Source organism: Protopterus annectens, chromosome 7.part0 (assembly GCF_019279795.1).
Source record: "Protopterus annectens isolate FY-2018-M chromosome 7.part0, PAN1.0, whole genome shotgun sequence".
In the NCBI taxonomy this organism is placed as follows: domain Eukaryota; kingdom Metazoa; phylum Chordata; order Ceratodontiformes; family Protopteridae; genus Protopterus; species Protopterus annectens.
In genome coordinates, this window is record NC_056739.1 from 456,301,417 (window position 1) to 456,325,805 (window position 24,389).

At 44.1% G+C, this 24,389-nt stretch overlaps 1 protein-coding gene across 1 annotated transcript in view; it reads right to left on the reverse strand.

The window, feature by feature from the left end:
* Positions 1-1,744: 1,744 nt before the first annotated feature.
* POLR2A (RNA polymerase II subunit A) overlaps positions 1,745-24,389 on the reverse strand; it is a gene marked incomplete in the record, with an annotated part of 2,048,627 nt that continues 2,025,982 nt past the window's right edge. The window contains 1 exon segment of the mRNA XM_044077036.1: positions 1,745-5,161. Coding sequence (XP_043932971.1) covers positions 3,420-5,161 — 1,742 coding nt within the window.

Sequence of the window (24,389 nt, forward strand, 5' to 3'; positions counted from 1 at the left end):
TCTGTATACATTTATCAGAAAGCACTCCAGTAAGCAATGGTTCAGCCAACAGCAGACTAACAGTCACTTTTTAATTTTAATTACATATTTCACCTTACAGTGCAGAATGGATATGCCAACAATAGATGTTAAAATTACTCTTCTTTCCAGGTCAAGTACATTCTACTGTTTCTCAGGCTTTGAATATATATGCATACACACACACACACACAGATATATATGCATACACACACACAGATATATATGCATACACACACACACACAGATATATATGCATACACACACACACACACACACACACAGATATATATGCATACACACACACACACACACACACAGATATATATGCATACACACACACACACACACACACAGATATATATGCATACACACACACACACAGATATATATGCATACACACACACACAGATATATATGCATACACACACACACAGATATATATGCATACACACACACACAGATATATATGCATACACACACAGATATATATGCATACACACACAGATATATATGCATACACACACAGATATATATGCATACACACACAGATATATGTGCATACACACACAGACATATGTGCATACACACACAGACATATGTGCATACACACACAGACATATGTGCATACACACACAGACATATGTACGCGCGCACACAGACATATGTACGCGCACACACAGACATATGTGCGCACACACAGATATATGTGCGCACACACAGATATATGTGCGCACACACAGATATATGTGCGCACACACAGATATATGTGCACACACACAGATATATGTGCACACACACACAGATATATGTGCACACACACACAGATATATGTGCACACACACACACACAGATATATATGCACACACACACACACACACACAGATATATATGCACACACACACACACACAGATATATATGCACACACACACACACACAGATATATATGCACACACACACACACACAGATATATATGCACACACACACACAGATATATATGCACACACACACACAGATATATATGCACACACACACACACAGATATATATGCACACACACACACACAGATATATATGCACACACACACACACAGATATATATGCACACACACACACACACAGATATATATGCATACACACACACACACAGATATATATGCACACACACACACACACAGATATATATGCATACACACACACACACACACAGATATATATGCATACACACACACACACAGATATATATGCATACACACACACACACAGATATATATGCATACACACACACACAGATATATATGCATACACACACACACACAGATATATATGCATACACACACACAGATATATATGCACACACACACACACACACACACAGATATATGTGCACACACACAGATATATGTGCATACACACAGATATATGTGCATACACACAGATATATGTGCATACACACTGCATACAGATATATGTGCATACACACTGCATACAGATATATGTGCATACACACTGCATACAGATATATGTGCATACACACTGCATACAGATACATGCGCATACACACTGCATACAGATACATGCGCATACACACTGCATACAGATATATGCGCATACACACTGCATACAGATATATGTGCATACACACTGCATACAGATATACGTACACACATATATATATATATATATATATATATATATATATATATATATATATATATATGCACACACATACATATAGATATATGTACATACATATCATTTTAAGCAGTGATCAAATTACCTGACTACCCTTTCATGAACATTACAAGAAAAGCAGTGCACCCCTAGCTTAACAGAAAAAATCTTCTATTCCTGCTCCATACTTCAAGTGCTGGGATAAAATTTCCCAAACTTCTGTTGATGGGCTCTATTAACCTATAGATTTCAAAAAACAAAAAGAAACACAGCTGAACAGTTGAGAACATTTAGAAAATGCTAACTGTTCAAATCAAAGGCCTCTCAAAAGGGAGAAATCTAACACTTCTATGTAGGAGTGATATTTTCTAATTTATATGCAGACAAAACGTTCTTACTTGTTTGAACATGGGTTATCTGGAAAAAAAAGTTGCTCTGGCTCATTAATAAAATAAATACAATAAAAATCCAAATCTTATTTCCACCTTGAAATGTGGCACAACTACATAAAATATTGATATTTTTCGTTTCAATGTTCTATATTAATTCCCACCAGCACACTATCATTTCTGAAAGAAAAAGTGATTAGAGCTTAACAGATTTGTTATGCTCTTCTAAAGTACAGGTCTTTATGAGGCACTACTGTGGGAGACCGTCCACAAACTTAAAAATAAGAAACACAAAATTAAATCAGAATACTTTTTTAGAAACCGGACAACAAATTAACTCCTCTGCAAAGTCTGTTCTGAAAAAGTGAATAACTGTCTGTAAATCAGACATACAAAATAAAACCTGCATCTCAGAGGTTACCAAATGGGCCAAGAAGCATATGCTTATTTAACATATGTATACTACAATACATAAAATGTTCTAAAGTCCCACTGCGGGCTTTTCTTTGTTCTGTTCACACAGGTTCAAACTTCTATATTTGTTAGTATGTCCAAATGTAATCAGCTCATTACACAGAATGCTTACAAGGCTGTATTGCAACCGTTTCAATTAGCTCCTACATGTTGAAAACTAAAAATTTGTTGACTTCTGCCACCAACTATGGCAGAACTCATTACCAAGTGTCTAGTTAAAAACAGTGCTGTGCTTTTTTTTTTTTTTTTTAACACAGAACAAGTGAAATGAAAACATTTTCTTCATACTTTACAGCTGAACACAAAATACAGATAAGGGGTCAAGAATGAACAGTACCCTACCTACTATAACACATAAAATACTCAAGTGCAACATCTCAAGAGAAAACAATAAGATTAAACATTTTAGGTCTCGGCGTCACTGCTAAACACCATTTTAGATCCTTCACTAGTTCCAAAAAATTCTAAGGCTGAAAGATAATGCCCTACCAGCAGGATATGGATAACAATGAATTCAACAAAAAAATTCTCATGTTGACAACTTGAGAAAGTCTGAAGCTTTTAAATGTCAAATTCCCAGAGTCCTGGAAGAAGTGGTCATTGGAAATGGTGTGCAGCTAAATGATTCTGTCCTTAAAACCAGTTTCACTTTACAGAGGGCTAAAGATGTCAGGAAAACTTGCTTGGTTTCACAACACAATGTCTTCTGCATGAGCCACTTTTGTTTTAGTCCTGTAGATTTCACAGATCAGTGTGTCTCGCTGGCATATAATAGGGTAAGAATCAAAAAACAAAAATGGTCCATGGCTACCTTCTTGCAAGTCTGGATGCCAGTATTTAACAAGCCAGTCAATCTCTTGTGCTCAATCATCATCACTGTCTTCTGGACTAAGCACTGGGCTGGTAGGACTGTACGTTGGTGAAGTAGGACTATATCCAGGTGATGTAGGGGAATAGGTTGATCCCTTTGGACTTGTAGGTGAATAAGTAGGTGAAGTAGGAGAGTATTTGGGAGAGGTGGGTGTATATTTGGGAGAGGTTGGAGAGTAGGTAGGAGAGGTAGGAGAGTACTTGGGGGAAGGAGGAGTGAACTTTGGAGATGTGGGTGTATAGTCTGGAGAAGAGGGAGTATACTTGGGAGAAGTTGGGGTATAAACTGGTGAGGTTGGGGAATAGGTTGGACTGGTTGGGGAATACTTTGGACTGGTTGGAGTATACTTTGGAGTAGTTGGAGAATACGTTGGGGATGTTGGAGAGTACTTTGGGGAGCTTGGTGAGTATTTTGGACTTGTTGGACTGTACTTTGGAGAGGTTGGGGTGTATTCTGGGGAACTGGGACTGTAAGATGGGCTTGTTGGAGTATATTTGGGACTGCTGGGAGAGTAGCTGGGGCTGCTTGGACTGTAGCTGGGAGAGCTAGGTGTATAGGTTGGTGACTGAGGGGTGTAGCGAGGGCTGGAGGGAGAGTAGCTGGGAGAAGCTGGACTGTAGCTTGGAGATGTTGGTGAATAGCTGGGGGATGTCGGACTGTAATTTGGAGATGCAGGTGTGTAAGTTGGGGAGGTTGGAGAGTAGCTTGGTGAGGTAGGGCTGTAGGTCGGAGAAGTGGGAGTATAGTTTGGAGAGGTGGGTGAATATGTTGGACTTGTTGGAGAATATGAGGGAGATGTTGGGGAGTAACTGGGCGAGGTTGGGCTGTAGCTGGGACTGGTTGGAGAATAACTGGGCGAGGTTGGGCTGTAGCTGGGACTGGTTGGAGAGTAACTGGGCGAGGTTGGGCTGTAGCTGGGACTGGTTGGAGAGTAACTGGGTGAAGTTGGGCTGTAGCTGGGACTGGTGGGGCTGTAACTGGGCGAAGTTGGGCTGTAGCTGGGACTGGTGGGGCTGTAACTGGGTGAAGTTGGACTGTAGCTGGGACTGGTGGGGCTGTAACTGGGTGAAGTTGGACTGTAGCTGGGACTGGTGGGGCTGTAACTGGGTGAAGTTGGACTGTAGCTGGGACTGGTGGGACTGTAACTGGGCGAAGTTGGACTGTAGCTGGGACTGGTGGGGCTGTAACTGGGTGAAGTTGGACTGTAGCTGGGACTGGTAGGGCTGTAACTGGGCGAAGTTGGACTGTAACTTGGACTAGTGGGAGAGTAGGAAGGTGAAGTAGGGGAATAGCTAGGTGACGTGGGGCTGTAGCTAGGTGATGTAGGACTATAACTTGGTGATGTTGGGCTGTAGCTAGGTGAGGTGGGACTGTAACTTGGACTGGTAGGAGAGTAGGAAGGAGAAGTAGGGCTATAACTTGGTGAGGTAGGGCTGTAACTTGGAGAGGTAGGGCTGTAACTTGGAGAAGTAGGGCTGTAACTGGGTGATGTAGGACTATAACTTGGTGACGTAGGACTATAACTAGGACTAGTTGGTGAGTAACTAGGGGAGGTTGGCGAGTAACTAGGACTAGTAGGACTATAGCTGGGACTAGTTGGAGAATACGAGGGTGATGTTGGGCTGTATGAGGGAGATGTAGGAGAATAGCTGGGACTCTGTGGTGTATATCCTCCAGGTGATCTGGGTTCATATGCTGGTGAAGTAGGAGAGTAACTGGGAGACATTGCACCACCTAGAAAAAGAACACAATGAATTACATTATTATACTACACAGTGCAGTACAAAAATATTTTAAATCCTCCGATTACTGTTTATTAGCATGCATTCTTAACTCAAGAAGTCTACACACAGAAACTTATGAACCTTCAGTAAGGACATAATTGTCTTATCCTCATCTATGACCAGTGCTAAAATACAATTGTGTAGGAACTTAAGACGCATGAGTAGATCACTGCTGCTGTAGTCATTAGCACTAGGACTACTCTCCCAGGCAACCCCATACATTCAACCGGACTTCATCTCAAAACCCTCCCTCAGTGTAGTGTACGTTATCTCCCTGGGACACTAGAGGGATCCATGTATGAAGTCAGAATACAGCCATACCATATCAGAGCTTTCCTGGGCAGTGTAACCTTGGAAGCAGGCTAATCTAATCGAGACTTGGAAAAGGAGGCAAAAAATAAATTACGTACTCATCATAAGATTTCACCTGTGTTTCCCATTTTCATTCTTCAACAGATAATTTTGAATCAGAGGGATCGGATTTGACTCTGCCATGGCTATTAAGCTCATGGTAGCCAAAAACTCGTGAGCTTCTTCTCCCTTACCCATAATGCAGTACCCCAATTACCTCAGATCTTCTTTGCTGCCTTAGTAGAAAGTAAAAGATTTAAATTATTATGGAGAAGCCATATGCTGAGCTTATATAAAAAAATAATGACCTATAGGTCCACTAATCACTCACTCTTTCAGAAGCCTTAAGGATGGGGGTTGGTGGGAGGGCAGTTGAAGAATGAAAATGGACAACACAGATGGAAAATTATGGTAAGTACACAACTTCTTTATCTGATGTTGTCAATTTTCATTCTGTTCAACTGATTAGACAGAGTCCACAGCTATCTAATTTCCAGGGCGGACTCTAGGAAGGATATCCCTGAGCACCATCCTCTGTAGAGCAGATATAATTTGTAATGAGTAATAAAGGTATGGGGAGTAGCCCAAATAGTTGCTGCACAAATGTCATCCATGGACACTTTGGATTGAAAAACTGAAGAAGCTGCCACGGATCTGGTGGAGTGGGCTCAAAAAGGTTTTTGTTAGAGTAATGCCCAATTTGTTATACACAAAGGAAATGCAATTTATCCATCTAGACAGAGTAACTTTGGTCACTAGTTTACCCAATATTGGTTCCACATATGAAACTGTTCAGAATTTTTGATGTTTTTTGTCCTAAGTAAAAACATTGCCTACGAACATCCAATAAACAATATATATTCTCATTTGTTAGAAAATTTGGGAAAGAATTCTGGCAAATTGATTTATATTGAATTGACACCACCCTAGGAAAAAATGACGGGTTAGTACATAAGGCAACTGTCTTTCTGAAAAATAAAGTATGGAGGTTTCAAGCACAATGCTTGGATCTCATTCTTTTAGCAGAGGTAATGGCTAAGAAAATCTTTCATGAAAGACATTAGTTTGCATGTAGCTGGGGGTTCAAAAGGGGATTGTCTAAGACTTCAGCACAAGGTTTAGGTCCTGAGGGGGGCTAGGATCTTTAAAAGGTGGCCTTAAGAATAGAGTGCCTTTCAAAAAAGCTTTGCTCAACTTATGGGATGCTACAGAAGAACCATCTATTCCAGCATGAAAATTGGAAATCACTGCTAACTGTACTTTACCAGTAGAACTAGCTTCTGCTTCTAAAAGATGCTAGAAATTCCAAGATATTATGGATGGGCGCTGAGAAAGGTTTAATATGTTTAAGCCCAAAAAAACCAAATTGTTTCCATTTGCTGGAGTACAGTTTTCTGGTGGAAGGTATATGGGGAGGACAAAAGAATATGACAGATGGGATAAGAAAGGACAGGTTGTCTGGCTATTAGTGGAACTGGAGGAACTAGGCAGCCAGCCTGAGATTTACTAGGTCTGGATGTATCATGCCTGTTGGGTGCGATAGGAAGTCCACAGTTGGATCCAGAAACGATGATGGTTGAATCAGGTGAGGCCAAAGAGAAGAGAAACTAAATTTGGCGAGGCCAATAAGGTGCAATGAGGATGCCCTTACAGCTTTCTGAAGGATATCAGGGGGCCAATCGTGAAATAGAGCATTCCTTGTAGATTCCCCCTGTGGGGGGATTAGTGCAAAGTAGCTGCTGCATTTGTTGTTAGAGGGGATGCAGCAAGCTTGTTCACTGTCAGACAGTTCACAACCTGAGGGACCACTTGTGAGGTAGAATACACCTGCTCAAATTTATCTGCTATCACACTGGACTTCCTAGAATGTGCGTAGCTAAAAAAAAAAAAAAAAAAAAAAAGGCAGTTGGAACAGATTGCCCAGTGCCATACACAGAGCTTCAACAGAATGGGTAGGATTTGCTTCTTCCCAGTTTGATGTACCAAACGACTGTCATGTTTTCAGACTGTACTGCAACAGTCTTCCAAAGGGACAGCATTCCGGAATGCCTGCAATGCTAACAGCTGCTCGCATCTCTAGGCCATTTATATGCAAATTGGCCTTCCTCAGGGGACCAGGTGCCTTGGACAGTCTTCCCCATATAACTCCCCCCACCCAGCCTAGCTAGGAAGCGTCTTTGGTCACTATAGCCTTGGGCTGAGGGGGAATGAACGGACGACCTTGTAGAACCTGATCAAGGAATACACCATTTTAGATCGCTCTTGTAGATGTGAGTGATTCTTATTTTGTAAGACATATGTTGATAAATCGACCATTCAGCAGCTAACATCCAGTGAAGAATTCTCATATAAAACCTGGCAAATGGCACTAACGCTATTGTTGCTGCCATTGATCAGAGAGCCTGATGCATCAGTCGGGCTGAAATTGAGGTGATGCAGATTATCTTTTTGACTTGAAATTTTATAGTCTGAGCTCTCAGTAATGGAAGAGAAGCAATGGTTGTTTTTGTATTGAGAATTGTTCCTACAAACTCGAGTTGGTTGCAGATGAGATTTGTCATACTTTATGGTTATCCACAAATGACGGAAAGTCTGGCAAACCTGCTCTCTCACATATTGCTGATGCCTGGCCAGAGTGGTAATGAGCCAGTCGTCCGGACATAGAAACACACCGAATCCTTACAGTCTCAGGTGAGCTGCAGTGATTCCAAATGGCAGTACTCTGACTTGATGACTGGCTCTTATCCAAAAGCAGGTACCTTCGGGACAGTCTGTTCATCTTTATGTGACAGTACACATCCTGAAAGTCTATAGAGCACATCCAGTCATCCTAGCCCAGAAAGGGGGAGAATGAACCAAACTGTGACCATCAGAAACTTGGTTCTTCAAACTGTCTAGTTTTGGAGAGATCCAAGATTGCGCTCCTGTTTTCTCTGGCAGCAAAAAACCTGGAGTAATTTCCCAATTCCATCTGATCTGACAGGACCTATTGGATACACTCCAGCAGCTTTTGTATTTGAATTGCTGCTTGTTCCCTTTGTCTGGGTGGAACATTAGAGAAATTTCCTTGCGATTGGGAGAGAAAGGGAAAAGGGTAGGGTATAATCAAGCCTCCGGAAATAATCCTCTGCACTCATGTATCTTGTGTTATATCTATACAGGCTTTCTGGTGCAGAGATAATCATCCGACTAATCATGAAGGGAGGCCTGAGTGTTGGTAGGGTTTTGTCAAAGAACGATTCTCTGGAACCCTGGTTCTGCGGGCCACCACTGCCATGGGGGCTTCTTCGTCCATTAGAGTTCTCTCCTCTGCCTCTGGGGGAACCTCCTCCACATGCATCTTGAAAAGGACTCAGACTTCCTGGACCACATTTTTCAACCACCTCATTGACTTCTGGAAAAGGTAAGAGTCTAAAAATGTATGCCCACTGCATACGGTCTTTCCATCTTTTTCATGCCTGGACAGTGTGTCTTTTACTTTGGGGCTGAATAAAGACATTCCGTCAAAAGCAGCACTGATGAAAAAAGAATTGAAAGGCTCTGCAAACTCAGAGGCACATCCAGTCACGTCTCCTTATGGAAACGCCTGAACACACTTCCCTTGAGGTTCCTTCTGCTACATGTGAGATAAACCTCATGGATAAATCGAATACGGAGTGTAGGGTCATCAACTGAGAGCAGATGCCCCAACTTCATCAGAAACAGCAAGAGAGAGAACTCATTGATCAAATCCCTCTGCAGCCTAGTAAAGTGTGTCAAATAGTTCCGAGACCTCAAAGTGAAGTTTGCTGAAGCATAGACAACACTTCCCAAATCTGTCCATTCCCCTCAACTCTCTGTTGGGGGATGGAGAGTGGAACTCTCATCTTGTTCCTTCCTGGTGGCCACCGCAATGACCATGGCAACAGGAACTCCCTTCCCCCAAAACTGTCTATCCGCAGGTGGTGCTATTATCCTATCTGGTCTGTGACGAATGGACTACCGTCAGGGTCCTTCCAAGCCAGCCTTGAGAACAGGTCAATGAGCTCATCAGTGGGCGGAGTCACCCAGGAAGTAGAGGGTCCAGTACCAAAAGCCTCCAAAATAGATTCCTCAGACATAGGGCTGGTGGACGTCCAACCACCTTTCTGCTTAAGGATTTCTAGGATGCCTCCAAAGGAGACCTCTTCAGGAGACTATCTTGGGAACCCTTTGGCTTCATTGAAATCTGTCTCCTCTCTGGGGAGTTTGTTTCCTCGTGCATGTCCCATCATGGACCTTCTCAATGGGGGTGATCTGGGAAGGTATCAGGAGATAATTCCCTGGGTCGGAGCCTGGGATTTTGGTACTGGTTGTCCCTGTGGAAGGAGATGGTGAGGCTGAGTGCTCAGACGTCATGGCAGAAGACTTGGGATTCAAAAGGGATGGATCTGTCAGAACAGTCAGGGCAGAAAATCTCTCTGCAGTCTCAAAGGCACAGTGACTCAGACAGGCCGCTGGATCTGAAAAGACCAGCTTCTGAATTGTAGGCATCCCCTGCTCAGAAGGCAAAACCCGAGGTAGAAACCAGATCAGAGCTAGCTACTAGCAAGGCTCTGGGGTACAGAGACTAGTCAAAGCTTTGAAGTCAAATGCCACACCTCAGATTAGATAGGTAGTCTACAGCTCCAATGGGACTAGAACCCTCAGAGATCATCTCTAATCCAAGGATAGTTACTCAGACCCGGATGACTCGGATCCAAAAACTGAGCTATAGGAGTTAGAGGAGAAATTTGTAATATTGTAGATTTGCAGATTTCCTGACCCAGAGGTGTAGCAGCTGAAGGAACACCAATCTGGCTCTGTGCCAGAAGACTCACCAGTCTCTACACATCATCTTCTCCAAGGCTTCTGGAAGACTGAGGGGAGAACATGGATGACACCTGGGTCTTCCTAGGAACAGAGGAGGTACCCTGTCAGGAAGCGGATCCAGTGACTGACAGTACCTTGTTCAGAGTGGAAATTTGGTAGTCTGAAGGTCAGGTTCAGATAGCATTGGATCGAAGTCGGATCCCAGGGCTTTGACCTAATCAGATTTGATAATTGGTCTTTAGCAGGCTCTTGAACGTTTGCCTTTTTCAGATCACAGGTTAAGACTGGGTCCTTATGAGACCTCATTCTTGAGTCCGAAGCTGAGGACGAAGATGGCTTAGGAGAAAATGATTTTTTGATTTAGAAGAACCATCCTCCAATACAGCTGCCCCCAAAGGAAGACTATCTTTTAGGACAAGCTTATTTTTGCATTCCACTAATGCACGAGGATTAAAAACATGACAAACTGAGCAGTCCTCTTGTAAATGGAGAGGATCCAAACAGTAGACACTGTGTGGCATCAGAAATTGGCAGCTTGTGCCCACACCTCGTACATTTTTAAAAACTGCTGGTTTATCTTGCCATAGTTAAAATTCTACGACAGGAGAGATTTTTTTTAAATAGGGGAAATAAGCGAAAGAGATAGAAATAACAACTATGTTGACTAAACTAGGACAGCAACACAGAAGGAAGATACTAACAGTATTTAAGAAATACAGAAAACATTGTATGACGGAACATTTATAAACAAAAGTAAGGGATAGTAATATAGAGTTTTTGAAGAAAAAATAGATATACAACACTTACCTTACTAACACTCGAAAGAGATGGAAGACCACATCTTTTGCTTGAAGCAGCAAAAGAGATCAGAGGTAATTGTGGTTGGTGCATTATGGATAAGGGAGAAGCTATTGAGTTTTTGGTTGCCACGAGCTCTAGCAATGGCTAGAGTTGGATCAGATCAGAATTCAACAGTTGAGGACAGATTTAAAATTTACATCAGATCAATTGTTTAGACTTCCTGAAAGATTTTGCCCTAGTCAAATAAAATCTCAACTGTCTATGTAGACATTTTCTAGAAGAAAATATGCACCGTAGTGTTGAAAAGCTTGGGATTTCTGGCTATCAAGGGAACTGGAGAAACCATGCGGTTAGCTTTACAGTCTGGAGACTGGGCAGATCCAGACAGTCAGGTTGGGAGATGACATTTGGAAGGGGATCCAGCACCCTGCAACACCAGGACGACCATTCTAGTCTACAAGACAATGTGAAGATTGGTCTCTGAAGAGAACCAGGTCTCTCGAACTGTCCTTCCTTCAAAATGCCCCCCACAACGGAAGCATCCATTGTGACCATGCCGGGGAGGGGACAAACTTCCCCCCCTGGTTACAGAGGGAGACTACAGCCACCACCTGACCTGATCAACATACATTCATCAGAATCATTGGAAAGACCATGGGATTTGTTACACAAGACCACTGCACTGCCCCAATGTGATACCAGACCAATGGAAGTCACAATGTGCTGCAAAAGCTTCAGCTGAAAGCTTTTCAAGAAAGCAAAGACTGCCACAGACAAAACTTGAAATTTTGGATGCCGGAAACTTTGCAATCTGAAAAAATGTGCAAGTGGCAACCTATCAATTCTAGTGCCTGAACGGGTTCAAGACCCGGCTGCTGCCAAGGGGCTTAAGACCCGGCTGCTGCCAAGGGGCTTAAGACCCGGCTGCTGCCAAGGGGCTTAAGACCCGGCTGCTGCCAAGGGGCTTAAGACCCGGCTGCTGCCAAGGGGCTTAAGACCCGGCTGCTGCCAAGGGGCTTAAGACCCGGCTGCTGCCAAGGGGCTTAAGACCCGGCTGCTGCCAAGGGGCTTAAGACCCGGCTGCTGCCAAGGGCTTAAGACCCGGCTGCTGCCAAGGGCTTAAGACCCGGCTGCTGCCAAGGGGCTTAAGACCCGGCTGCTGCCAAGGGGCTTAAGACCCGGCTGCTGCCAAGGGGCTTAAGACCCGGCTGCTGCCAAGGGGCTTAAGACCCGGCTGCTGCCAAGGGGCTTAAGACCCGGCTGCTGCCAAGGGGCTTAAGACCCGGCTGCTGCCAAGGGGCTTAAGACCCGGCTGCTGCCAAGGGGCTTAAGACCCGGCTGCTGCCAAGGGGCTTAAGACCCGGCTGCTGCCAAGGGGCTTAAGACCCGGCTGCTGCCAAGGGGCTTAAGACCCGGCTGCTGCCAAGGGGCTTAAGACCCGGCTGCTGCCAAGGGGCTTAAGACCCGGCTGCTGCCAAGGGGCTTAAGACCAGATTGGTGGGAAGTGACTGATCTCCCAGAACTGCACAGCTGGAGCAAGGTGTTCCTGGCCCTAACGATGCCCTCATGGTAGCAGTTAGGAGCAAATCGTCCAAGAAAGAAAAGATCTAAAAAGCCTGCAGCCAGGCTGCTAGGACTGCCGTGCATTTGGTAAACACCCAGAGGCAGTGTTGAGACCAAATGGAAGCACTCTAAATTAGTAATGATCAGCTTCCAGCAGCAAGTGCAGAAACCTCCTGGAATGCTTCCATCTTTATATGATGATAGACATCCTCAAGGTTGATCAATACATCCCGTCACCCTTCCTGACCAGAGGTAAAACTGACTGCTTTGTGATCATCCGGAATGTAGTCCACTTGATTCAGCTTGCTCACATCCAAGATTGAACCAAGGTCCTTTTTTGGAACCAAAGAATTGAGAGTAGACTGCAGATCCTCTGTCTGGTGGGACCTCTAGGATGACAATTTAACAGCTTCTACAATTCCACAGCTGCTTCTGGTCCGATTGGGTAGAACATCTGGGAGACTGGAGAGATTCAAATTTGGAAGTTAGAAAAATTAACTGAATAGCTTCTGAAAGATTAACTCATGAGTCCAAAGTGATGGCCTCTCAACCTTTCAGGTGTAGAGTCAAACGAACTCAGATTGCCTCCAGAGTCTGGCAACCCTTCATTATCACTGAAAGGGCCTCATGGAGAAAAACTGATTACATGTACAGATCTGCAGTTATGGGACTGCACACATCTACTAACCTCACAAGACCCTAACGTAGTGAAGCTTTGGAAACTTGAGGAGACTAAATCTTTGACTTCCCTGCTTAGTCCAGCAAAACCATGTCAGCGTCAAGCCGGAATGGAAATCCCAGCCAGAAGCAGATAATCAAGCAGCAACTGAATGTGCCAAAAAACAAAAAAGAATATAAGGTGAAGGATCAGATGAGAAGGCAAGAAATGTGGAAAATGCATAAATATAGCTGCAAGTATAGAAAACTTCTGGAAGATCATGTTCATCTGGATCGACTGCAGGAATGGTTAAGGACAGGTGAATTCAAACCAAGAGATGAAAGGTTAACATTGGTAGCCCAAGATGAGTTACACACATGTTGATTTACAAAGTCCATTGAACATGTGGGAGAAACAGATAAATGTAGGTTTTGTAAAACAGAACTGGAAACTGTCGCACACCTCGTTGCCGATTGTGACAAATAATGGCACAAGGACTGTATACTGAAAGGCATAATAATGTGGCAAGACTGTTGCACTGGGGATCGTGCAAACATTATGGTACTGAAATGGCTGAAAAACACTGGAAACATGAACCACAAAGCGTCATAGAAATGATGAAGTCAACATCACATGGGATCACCCATTACCAACAGCTCAAAAGACAGATGCGAGAAAACCAGATATGGTGTCCATGAAAAGACAAAAGCAACACTGATCATTGAAATGGTTACACCCAGTGATTAGTGTCTTGTGTAGAGAGAGTCATAAAATGTCAAGATTTTTCAGGCAGAAACAAAAGCAATGTGGAAGAAAAATACCCAGACAGTTCCAATAGTAGTAAGAGCAATGGGTCTTATAAAAAAAAAAAAGAATCTACAATTGTATTTAGATGTATTACCAATACATGTAAAGCTATACAAATTGCAGGAGTCATTACTAGGCACATTGTGGGTGATGCAAAGAGCATTTCTGGCTGACAGACTAACATTACTAATTTCATGCACGTTAATCATACTTGGACTTGGGAATGGGGTCCATTCCCATCATGGTATTAGAAACCCACAAGATTTGGAGAAATTAAACAGAAAACCCCATGGAAGCAGCGATTCTGTGGAGTTCTCTTGCCCACAAGCAGCATCCACTGTGGTTACCGCCTTTGCCGTGTGCATGGGGGGGGGTGCTAAGACACCTTCAGGAGTAGCATCTTGAAAAGCTTGCAATGTTTCCCTGAAAAGATGTTTTCCCACTTTTGGTTCTGATAGGACCAGAGAGATAGAAAAATGCACACCAAAAGCAGACCTGTCCATCTTGCTCAATCCTAGTCAGTGTGTCTAACTTTTGGCCTCAAGAGCAAAGAACAGTCAAAGGGGCATTAATAAAAAAGATGTGTTAAAGCAGTCTGCAAAGTTATACAATCTCATCCAAGCAAAGCATCACACAGCAATATCAGTGACAGAGGCTCGGGATGTCCCATCAGCTGCACCGGACAGCAACCTCATGAAGACATTGGCCATCGACTGCAAAGTGGACAAATGAGACCAGAGTCTGCAGAGTCTTAACCCTTGACACTTCCCACACTATGTCCTTTTGAAGCCTAGTCAAGTGGGCTAAAGAATTAAGTGCCCTCAATGCGAAAGTGCCTGGGTTGTAATAGCGCTTCCATAAACTGTTCAACCCAGTGTCTCCCCATTTGAGGAACTGGCAGGCGAACGCTTCTGGAATGTCCTTTTTGATGCCTGTCACTACAATAGCATTCATAGCATGATGCTTACTCCTTTGCACCCAGTCTTTAGAAAGGGCAAGTACCTTATCAGGCTTCTTGGGAATCTGTTCTACTGTACTGGGCTCCTTCCACACTGAGACACCAGGTCGATAAGTGCATCTAGAGAGGGGAACCACCCAAGATTAGCCCAACCTGAAAGCCTTCAGATATAGACTTTTAGAGAAGGGGCTTTGGCAGTCCACTTCCTGTGCTGGTGAAAAAGCTCCAACAGACTGCCAAATGAGGTGTCATCACGAGGGGATCTGGAAGAACCTTCGCCTTCCACAAGGTGCCCTCTCTTGCACTGCCTCTTACCAGAGACTTCCCACTCCAGAGATTCAGATGAGACGGTAGAGGCATGGTTCCCAGCAGGGGGGACAGACTAAGAGACTATTGGGGTGGGCTGTCTGGCAGCAGGCTGAGGAATGGTCACAGGTATCAATGTAATAGAAAGGGGGGAATGGTCATATTCAACCTCTCTCCTGACAGGAAAACATCCTTTTTACACCACCAAAAAGTCGCAACTGGAGCTGAAGGGCCTCTGGTCCAAAGCTCCAGACTCCAGTAGAGCCATGGTCTGCCCCAAAGAAGACAGGGCTAAGCTATTGAAGGCAGATGCCCCGAGGGAAAGGGACAACCCCCAAGTCAGAATCAAGCCTGACTAGGGAACACCTGCCTAAATACACCAGCCTCAAGGATTGCTGGGCTCTGATGTTGCAGACAAGATCAAGGCAGGGGCCAGAATAGGCTAAGCCATCGGCTCTGACCAGCTAGAAGGGAAGAACTGGCTCCAAAAGACCTTGGATCCATGGGGAGGAAACTAAGCTGATTGAGTTTAAGCAATGGGAAGGGATTCCAGTGCTGAGAGAAGCCTAACTGCATCTGCACCTGAAGAAATTATCTCATCAGGTGCTCAAAGTCTGAAGCTTTCAGGCTGCCAACTTGCATGGATAATGTAAGTTGATAAAGCCACTGAAGGGGCTTTGGAGGCCTGTCTGAGATGAAAGGACCCACTGATCAGATCTAAGGTATAGAAGCCTTGATCAGGGAAGGACTCTGGAGAGGACTCCAGTAGTAAAGACAGAGAAAAAGGCAAACTAGCCCACCCAGAAGCAGCTGCCTCAGACAGTAAAAAGACTGGAGACACAATGCCAGAGAAGGCTTCATCGAAACTAGCACCCAAGGTTACTGGCTCTGAGAAGTTAAAGCAGACAGAGGAGGCGAAACAGTCGCTGTATCCAAGTGCCATGGGATCTTTGGATCCAATGGTCCAGAAGGTGCAGCAGAGGAAGAAGGTGGAGCAGACCACTTACAGTCCCCTTTAACAGACTTTGGGTCCTTGTATCAGTGCCTATGACTGCAATCCAACTTAACTCCCTTGCTGGAAGAAGCAGAACTGTCTGAAAGGAGGAGACCCTTCAACACCAATTTTGCTCTTCTCCCATTTAATGCCAGACAGTGAAAGCCTTTGCAAATGGAGCAAGGTAACTCCAGATGGACTGCCCCGAGGCAGTAAATGCAATTATGAGCATTCTGCGAAGGCAACTTAAAAGTCTACACATTTTATGGACCCCTTTGAATCTTATAACAAAAACATTCACAACCAAAAAAGCCTAGGAAAATACTGTAAAGTAGGAAAATGCCTGAACACCAAGTTAAACCCAATGTTTGTCTTTCGGCTTTTTCTCGGTAAGGGGTCGCCACAGCGGAACTCCGGTCTGCTAATGTTTGGCAGTAGATTTTTAGGAAACGTCGAGGTGCCACCTCGACACCCAACCTTCAACGAAGGCACGTCCATTTACGCACGCATGTCTTTCGAACGCTACCCAACCGCAGGGAGGACATGCAGACTTCACACAGAAGGCACACCCAAGCCACGCCGAGAATCAAACGTGAGAACCTCTTGCTGTGAGGTAACAACACTACTGCCATACCACCGCGGCATTATGTTTAACCTAATCTATATCTAAAACCTCTCTATCACCTAAACAAAACATTAAAAAGGCAGAGGTCAAGAGAGCAAAAACACACAAAATGACCCAAAAAGGAAACACTCCAGCACAGCAATGACCACATGGTACAGGAATGACACCAAACTATCTGTGGCTCTTTAGGTGAGCAAGGCATTATGGGTAGAGGAAGCAAAGCTCAGCCAGCTGAAGATCTGAGACTGGCCAAATCTCCAATTCAAAGTCAGATCCAATAACCCACAGGTTGAAGCCAGATGGAAAAGACCAACAGATCAATATTTCATTAGCAGCTTATGGTTTAAGGCATGTGGGTGTTATGTCCAATAAGATGTATCCAAATATAAATTTGACCTGTAACATTGGTAAATAAAACTTTGGTTGCATTTGGGAGTAGGAGGATGATTCACGTGTTCAATCGACTTAGTACTCCCCAAAGACTTTTTAAAACACAGCAAGATGGGGGTCCAAAGAGCAATCTTTTCCAACTGGGAACAGAGTTGGGCCTTCATATCCTCAGCCAATAATACTCAGTGATCATGTTTAGCAGCAATAAACATAATTTAATGATTAGTTAGGTTATCTGCAGGTATCCTGCACCCCAGCCAAACTATCCCAAGGTGTCAATGTGCTCTTGCAACATCAGAATATGGGCCTTAACATTCAGTACCCTGAAAAGAAGGATACCCCCCAACCTGACCCAAACCAGACATGCAATCTGCCTTGATCACTAGGAAGACAAGACCACCACCCTGATCTAACCTACTTCCTTTTATAGGTTCCAGGTACATTAAATCTACATGTAGTTCGAGACAAAATAGTTGTGTAAAATGTTACCATAACTATAGATATCCTTCTCTTCCATATTGCAGTATTCTAGCTGTGAGATTTTCTGCCCTGAGGCAACTCGTACGTCGGCTCCTATACAAAAGCTTCAGCGTGGGACGTCAGATGCAAGACCATAAACCAGGGGCCTTAAATGTGACATCTGCACACACAATACTCAGAACTTGAAGGAAAGTGGGTAGAGAGAAGGCCCAGCAGGAGGGATGCCAGTAGGGACAGCTGTGTGGCATTGGTGTAATTTAGTAGCTTAAGTAGATCCAGGACTTAACTGGGACTGACTAAATTAGATCCAGAACTTAACTGGGACTAAAGGAGAAAGTACAGGGGGTAATGATGGGTGGGAAGGAATATTGCAACATGGAAGAGAAAGACATCTATGGTTATGGTAAGATTTTACACAACCATTCTATGTCCTTCTATTCTCATGTTGCAGTATTCTAGTTGTGGGAGAGTACCACAGCTTAGTTGCATTGAAAGGGAGGTGGATGCTGAAGAGGATTCTACAAAGCCCTGTAGGATGGCCCTGGCAAATCCTGCTTTAGCTCTGGATACTTGGTCCAGTTTGTAATGTTTAGTGAAAGTGTGGATAGTGGACCAAGTGGGTGCTTCCATGATGGATGCTGTGTCCACACCTCTCATGAATATCTTGGAAGCGGCCACCGCCCAAGTGGAATGGGCCTTTACTCCCAATGGTGTTTTTTTTCCCATGGTGACAGTGTAACAGACAAATAGTTTTCCTGATCCAGCAAGCAATGGTTTGTTTGGAGACTGCCTTGCCCAGGGCTCTGGGGTGAAAGCAGACAAAGAGCTACTTAGATTTCCTAATGGTTGTGGTTTTGTCCAGGTAGAATCTAATTTGCCTGTGCACATCCAAGGAGTGCAGTAACCTCTCCCCTTCATTAGTGGGGGGAGGGAAAGAAAGTGGGCAAGTGGATAGATTAGTTTAGAGACCAGTCATGGACCACCTTGAGCATAAAGGAGGGATTGGTCGGCAGGGTGACAGTCTTTGTGGAAGGTGGCGTTGGGAGGGCAGACCATTAAGGCCTGTAGCTCTGAGACCCTTCTGGCTGAAGTGATTTCCAAGTACACATCTGTAAGGAAGAATACCAAGCTGACTCGAAAGTGTGCTGGGTTAGTTTTTCTAGGATGTAATTGAGGTCCCAGGGCAGAGGGATAGGTTTCTTTGGCAGGATCATGTGGAAGACCCCTTTAAGGAAGAGCTTTATATGTTGAGCTTGGCTAGCAAAGGAGGATCCAGGGGCAAAGCAGGCTGATATAGCGGAAAGGTGTACTTTCACTGAAGAGTATAAAAGTCCACTTTTAAACAGTTGAGACACATAGGTGAGAACAAGGGGGGCATTAGTAAATCTTTCCCACTTAGCTAGGTAAGATTTTCTGGTGGTAGGTTTCCTTGCCTCCCTCAGGACTGAAAGCACGTCTGCTAAATAGTGGTGTCTGAAGGGGATCAAAAGTTTATTACCCACAGAGTCAGGGACAACCATCTGCAAGTGTGGATGGAGAGCTCCTTTATCTTGTGTCAGTAGGTCCACCTTGTAGGGTAACTTGTAATGATTGCCCTTGGCTAGAGTGAAACGTTGGGGGAACCAGTGCTGCCTTGGCCAGTAGGGTGTCACTAACAAGATTTTTGGTTTGTCCTCCTGTATTTTCAGGACGACTTTTTGGATCATTGGAAAGGCAAAGAAACTTCCCCTCCCAGTAGGTGCTGAAAGCGTCCACTCTCCATGCTAGAGGAGAGTGCGTCCGAGCAGGTCTGCAGCTGCCTGTTCTGGGGCAGGCAAACAGGTCTATTTGTGGAGTACGCCCCGTCCAGAATTCATTTGTGCTGTGGTGAGGAGGTCCTGGCCTCTTAGCGGGGGGGGTAGGTTCAATACTTTGCAAATCCTGTGGCATAACGGAACTCCGAATGGGTCTCGGTAGAGGCCTGCAACTCCAAAGTAGCGGGAGCGGGTATCATGGGCTGTGAAAGCGCCTCACTGAGTACCGGCGAACTGGCGACTGGCTTAGGAAAAGCTTTGTCGTCGGTTTTGAACCTCGACGGTCTGTCTCAGTCTGTTTTCTTGTGCTTTTTTGTGAACTCCGGTAGTCGGATTGCTAACAGACATTTCAGGGTAGTTAAATCTTGAACCAAAATATTTAGAAGCAAAAACATACAGACGCTTAATAGTGCATTGGTTAAATTTAGCACAAAACCGAAAGCAAGGCACATTGTGATCAGGGCCCTAGGTTAGGAATACAGTACAAATGAAAATCCTTATGAGGTATTTGCTTCCCGCAAGTAATGCAATTAACTTTTACTGACATCGGTAAGGAGCAAGAAAAAGTTTCCCCAACAGGGTACTTAGCTTTAGTTTGAAGACTTCGGTTCTGAAACTCGAAAACGAAAATGACAGGAGTCTGCCGACCAGCACTTGCTACCAGCTTCTGCTTCGGGCACCGTGCGGGAAGAAAGACGGATTAAAATGGCTTCGGCTGCATGTTTTATACCCCTGATGACTTGACATCATGGAAGAGGAGACGGCAACCGAAGCAGGGCCCAAGACTTAATTATTCAGGCCGACTGAGGGCAACCTGCCAGCAGATTACCCAAATGTAATGACTGCAACTGTGAAACACGAAGAACATCTGTCCTGGGATACTAAGGATAGAATTGAATTCACAAAGTGGGAGCTGAATCGTGTCTCAATGGGAACTTTAGTGTCAGGGGTGGCTGGTTTGGGGGTGGGTTTTAGTTGCTGGTTTACATTTTTCTAAAATTTTTTGGGGGGTTGTGTTGGTATTTAGTTTGTAATATCCTGTAGTAGGATTTTTTTGTCCAGCCTAATGCATTTTTTGCAAGGTTGCGCAGTTCCTGGTACTTAGGCTTTGTGTTTCTTTGTTTTTCTTTTGATAGTAAAGCTAGGAAGTGTCTCTGGACTTAAGGATTTGCTTGGTTTCTTTACTGAGCCAGGGGTTTGTAGAGGCTCTAACCTTGATTTTGCAAAATAGAGCAACAGTGTCTAGGTGTTGTAGAAGTTGTTGAAATGTGCTACGGCCTCAAGTGGGAGGGTTTTTAAGGGGGGGGTCCAGTCACAGAGTAAAGTATTGAGGACTTCAGAAGAGAAATTGTTTCTCTAGTGAATTTAGAGTTAGTGGTTTTGCATATGCTTGTTCTACTACGTACAAGGTATATTATTGTTGTGGCCACTTAAAGTGTCTGGGAGACTGCCTGTATGGGGGTGCAATGTGGGGCTAGGATCCAATCCCTTTCCTTCCTGTCCTGAGGGGACAGGCTCTATGGTGTCTTGCTTTAGAAGTTCTGATAAGACTTGTGGCAGGAGATTAATTTGTTTTTTGGGGAAAAGGAATACTTCTCCTGGGTGTTTTTTCTTTCCAGGATAGGAAGTACTATTTTTGGATAATGGATAAGACCCACTGATCTGTTGTGATGGCTTGCCAGAGGAGAAGACAGTGCGGAAGGCATGCAGACAGTGGTAGGCGAGCCACGCAGTCACTCATTATTGGGACCTCCTCTATCCTGAAAGGGTTGTCTGGGGTTGAGGAGGTGGTACATTAGGTCTAGACAAAGTAGGTCTTCTTGCCCCGCTTCTAGACCTGAAAGAGAAGGCAGCTGATGAGCGCTGAGCCTTACAAAAGTGGTTTTATCAGGGTAGTTCCTGTAATATTTGGGAATGGGGGACACCAGCAGATGCTAGATGTCCAGTAATGCTTTACTTTTTTCCTACAGATTTTTGAAGCGCTCTGCAGACTGTTTTCCAAAGAGGAAGCTGTGATCCAGGGGGGTGTCCAAGACTTTGGACTTGAAGTCCTCAGGTAGATTCTGCAGTCTTAGCCAGGAGCGTCTCCTAAGGACAAAAGCAGATGCTGCAGCGCGGGCAGATGCTTCTGGAGCATCGTAATTGCATCCGATTGACTGCCTGGCTACTTGCGGAGCCAACGACAGTTTGGAGGCCAAGTCGGCCTTAATGGGACTGTTAGGCATAGAAGCCAGCTTGGAAGAGGCCTGAGACACTAAGTCTATAGCATTATTTAGTCATGTGGGTCTGATAATTTATGGCTCTGAATGCCAAAGTGGAGCATGTGTATACTTTCCCATCCTATCCATACATTTTCTATCAGTGGGTATGAGGGAGGCAGAATGGCAGCAGTCTAGACTGTTTATCTGGAGCAGTGGCAATAACAGCTGGGTCTGCCAAGGGAGGTTTAACTAGGAATTTTTGCTCCTCTGGCACTTTATAGAAGCGGTCAGGGCACTTGGGGGCTGAAGGCTGGGACTCTGGGGTCTTAGAAGCTGAATTAAAGGCAACCAAGTACGCAAGAAGCAATGGAGGGACCACTAAGGGGGAGGGGGATTCCACTTGAAGCAGCTCAAAGTAACTCTTTTGGGTGTCCGTCATTTGGGAAGTATCCCATTTGAACTAATCTTTCATCTTGGTGATTGTCTCACCAAACGTAATATCCTCAGGGGGAGAATCCCCCTCCACAGATTCTTCATCAGGGGAGTAATACTCCTAGGGAGAAGCAGTCTGAGATGGAGAGCTGCATATATCCTGCCCCTTCACAAAGGAGGCAAAAATAATAGCATTTCTAACTTCCGCCCAGTAGCCATTCTTTCCCCAATTTCAAAAATCCTTGAAAATGTATCCACCTGAAACGCATGCCCCATTTCCTCAAAAACCAACTCCTCACCCCTATTCAACATGGATTCCGTCCTGGCCACAGTACCATTACTGCTCTCCTCTCTTTCTTAGACATTGTTAACCATGCCCGTGACTCTGGAAATCTTGTCTCCACTGTCCTTCTCGACCTCTCTAAAGCATTTGACACTGTATCCCACTCGCTCCTTCTTAACCATCTTTCAAACCTCAATCTCTCCCTAGATTTCCTTTCTTGGTTCAAAAGCTATCTCTCAGATAGATCCCAAGCTGTGAAATGGCAAACAGGTACCTCTACCTTCCTACCCCTACCGGAGTTCCTCAGGGATCTATTCTCGGTCCTATGCTCTTCAATATATTTATCAATGACTTTCACTCTGCAATTCCTCACGCTAAAATCGTGCAATATGCAGACGACTCTACTCCAGTCTGCTCAGCCCCTACTCTTCCCTAACTCCAGGCCAAAACACAATTAGCCTTCACAACCACTGAGAATTGGATGCTTCAAAACCATCTCTCCCTAAATGCCAACAAATCCCATATCATTATTTTCTCCCCCCTCTAAAGCTCTCTCACTCGATAAGCTCTCTTTCAAGATCACCAGCCTCTCTTCACTCCTCAACAGAAGTTGTTTCTAGTGTCAAACTTCTGGGTGTTACCTTTGATGAACTGAAATTTAATAATCATATTCAACTAAACATAAAAGAAACATCAGAAGCTCGGCATGCTTTATAGAAATGTCCTTTCTTTCTTTATCCACTAGACAAACCCTCGCCTCCACCTTCCTTCTACCTTCTCTATTGTATGGTGCTCCCCTTTTAACCAACCTCTCATCTTCTATCTCCTCAAAACTAGAAAGGTGCTACAACAAAATTGCTAAATTTGCTACTAACTCAAAGCATTCATCTCACCATTGCATCTCCCTTCATTCTCTTCAATGGCTTGAACTTACTAATCATCTTGACTACCTCCAACTTACTACAGCACACAAACTCATTTTTAAACCCTCTGCTTGCCCTGTACTTTCTAACATCTTGCCTTTCTACACTCCTCAGACCTCTAAGATCAGCCCACCAAAATCTTCTCAGTGCAAAAACCTAAACGTACCCCTGGCCACCATCTATTTTCTTATACTATAGCAAGGAAATGGAACCGGCTCCCTCCCCTGCTAAGATCCACTACAAATCCAGAAAAATTTAAATCTCTACTCCATAATCACCTCTCACTAAACTGGAAATGTAATTGTATACTTCCTACCTAAATCTTTTCATTTCCCCTTGTAATTACCTCCCTCCTGCCCCTCTTTCTTCTATCCCCCACCTTCTACTTTATTCATCTTCGCTCCACTGTAAACTCTATGTAAATTCTCTTACATCTTCACTTCCCTCTGACTACATGCCTCTTCTTGCAACTGAACTTTCACTATTTACATAAAATGTATCATTCATTTGAAACTTAAAATAAAACTATATATTTTGTTTTCTGTACTATTAATACAATCTGTATAAAAATTTGTATTTTTTCCTATTTGTAAATTGTTTAAGGGTGCAATTTCATTGTAATATGTAGCTTAAAGTGTGTAATATGTTTATGATCGGAGCTTTCCTCCCTGGGCCTCCACTGAAAATGGGCCCTCAAGCCCAGTGGACTTACCCGGTTATCAAACTGGAACTAGATAAATAAATAAATGAAATGGAGTCCACGAGGGAAAAAAGGAAGAATCA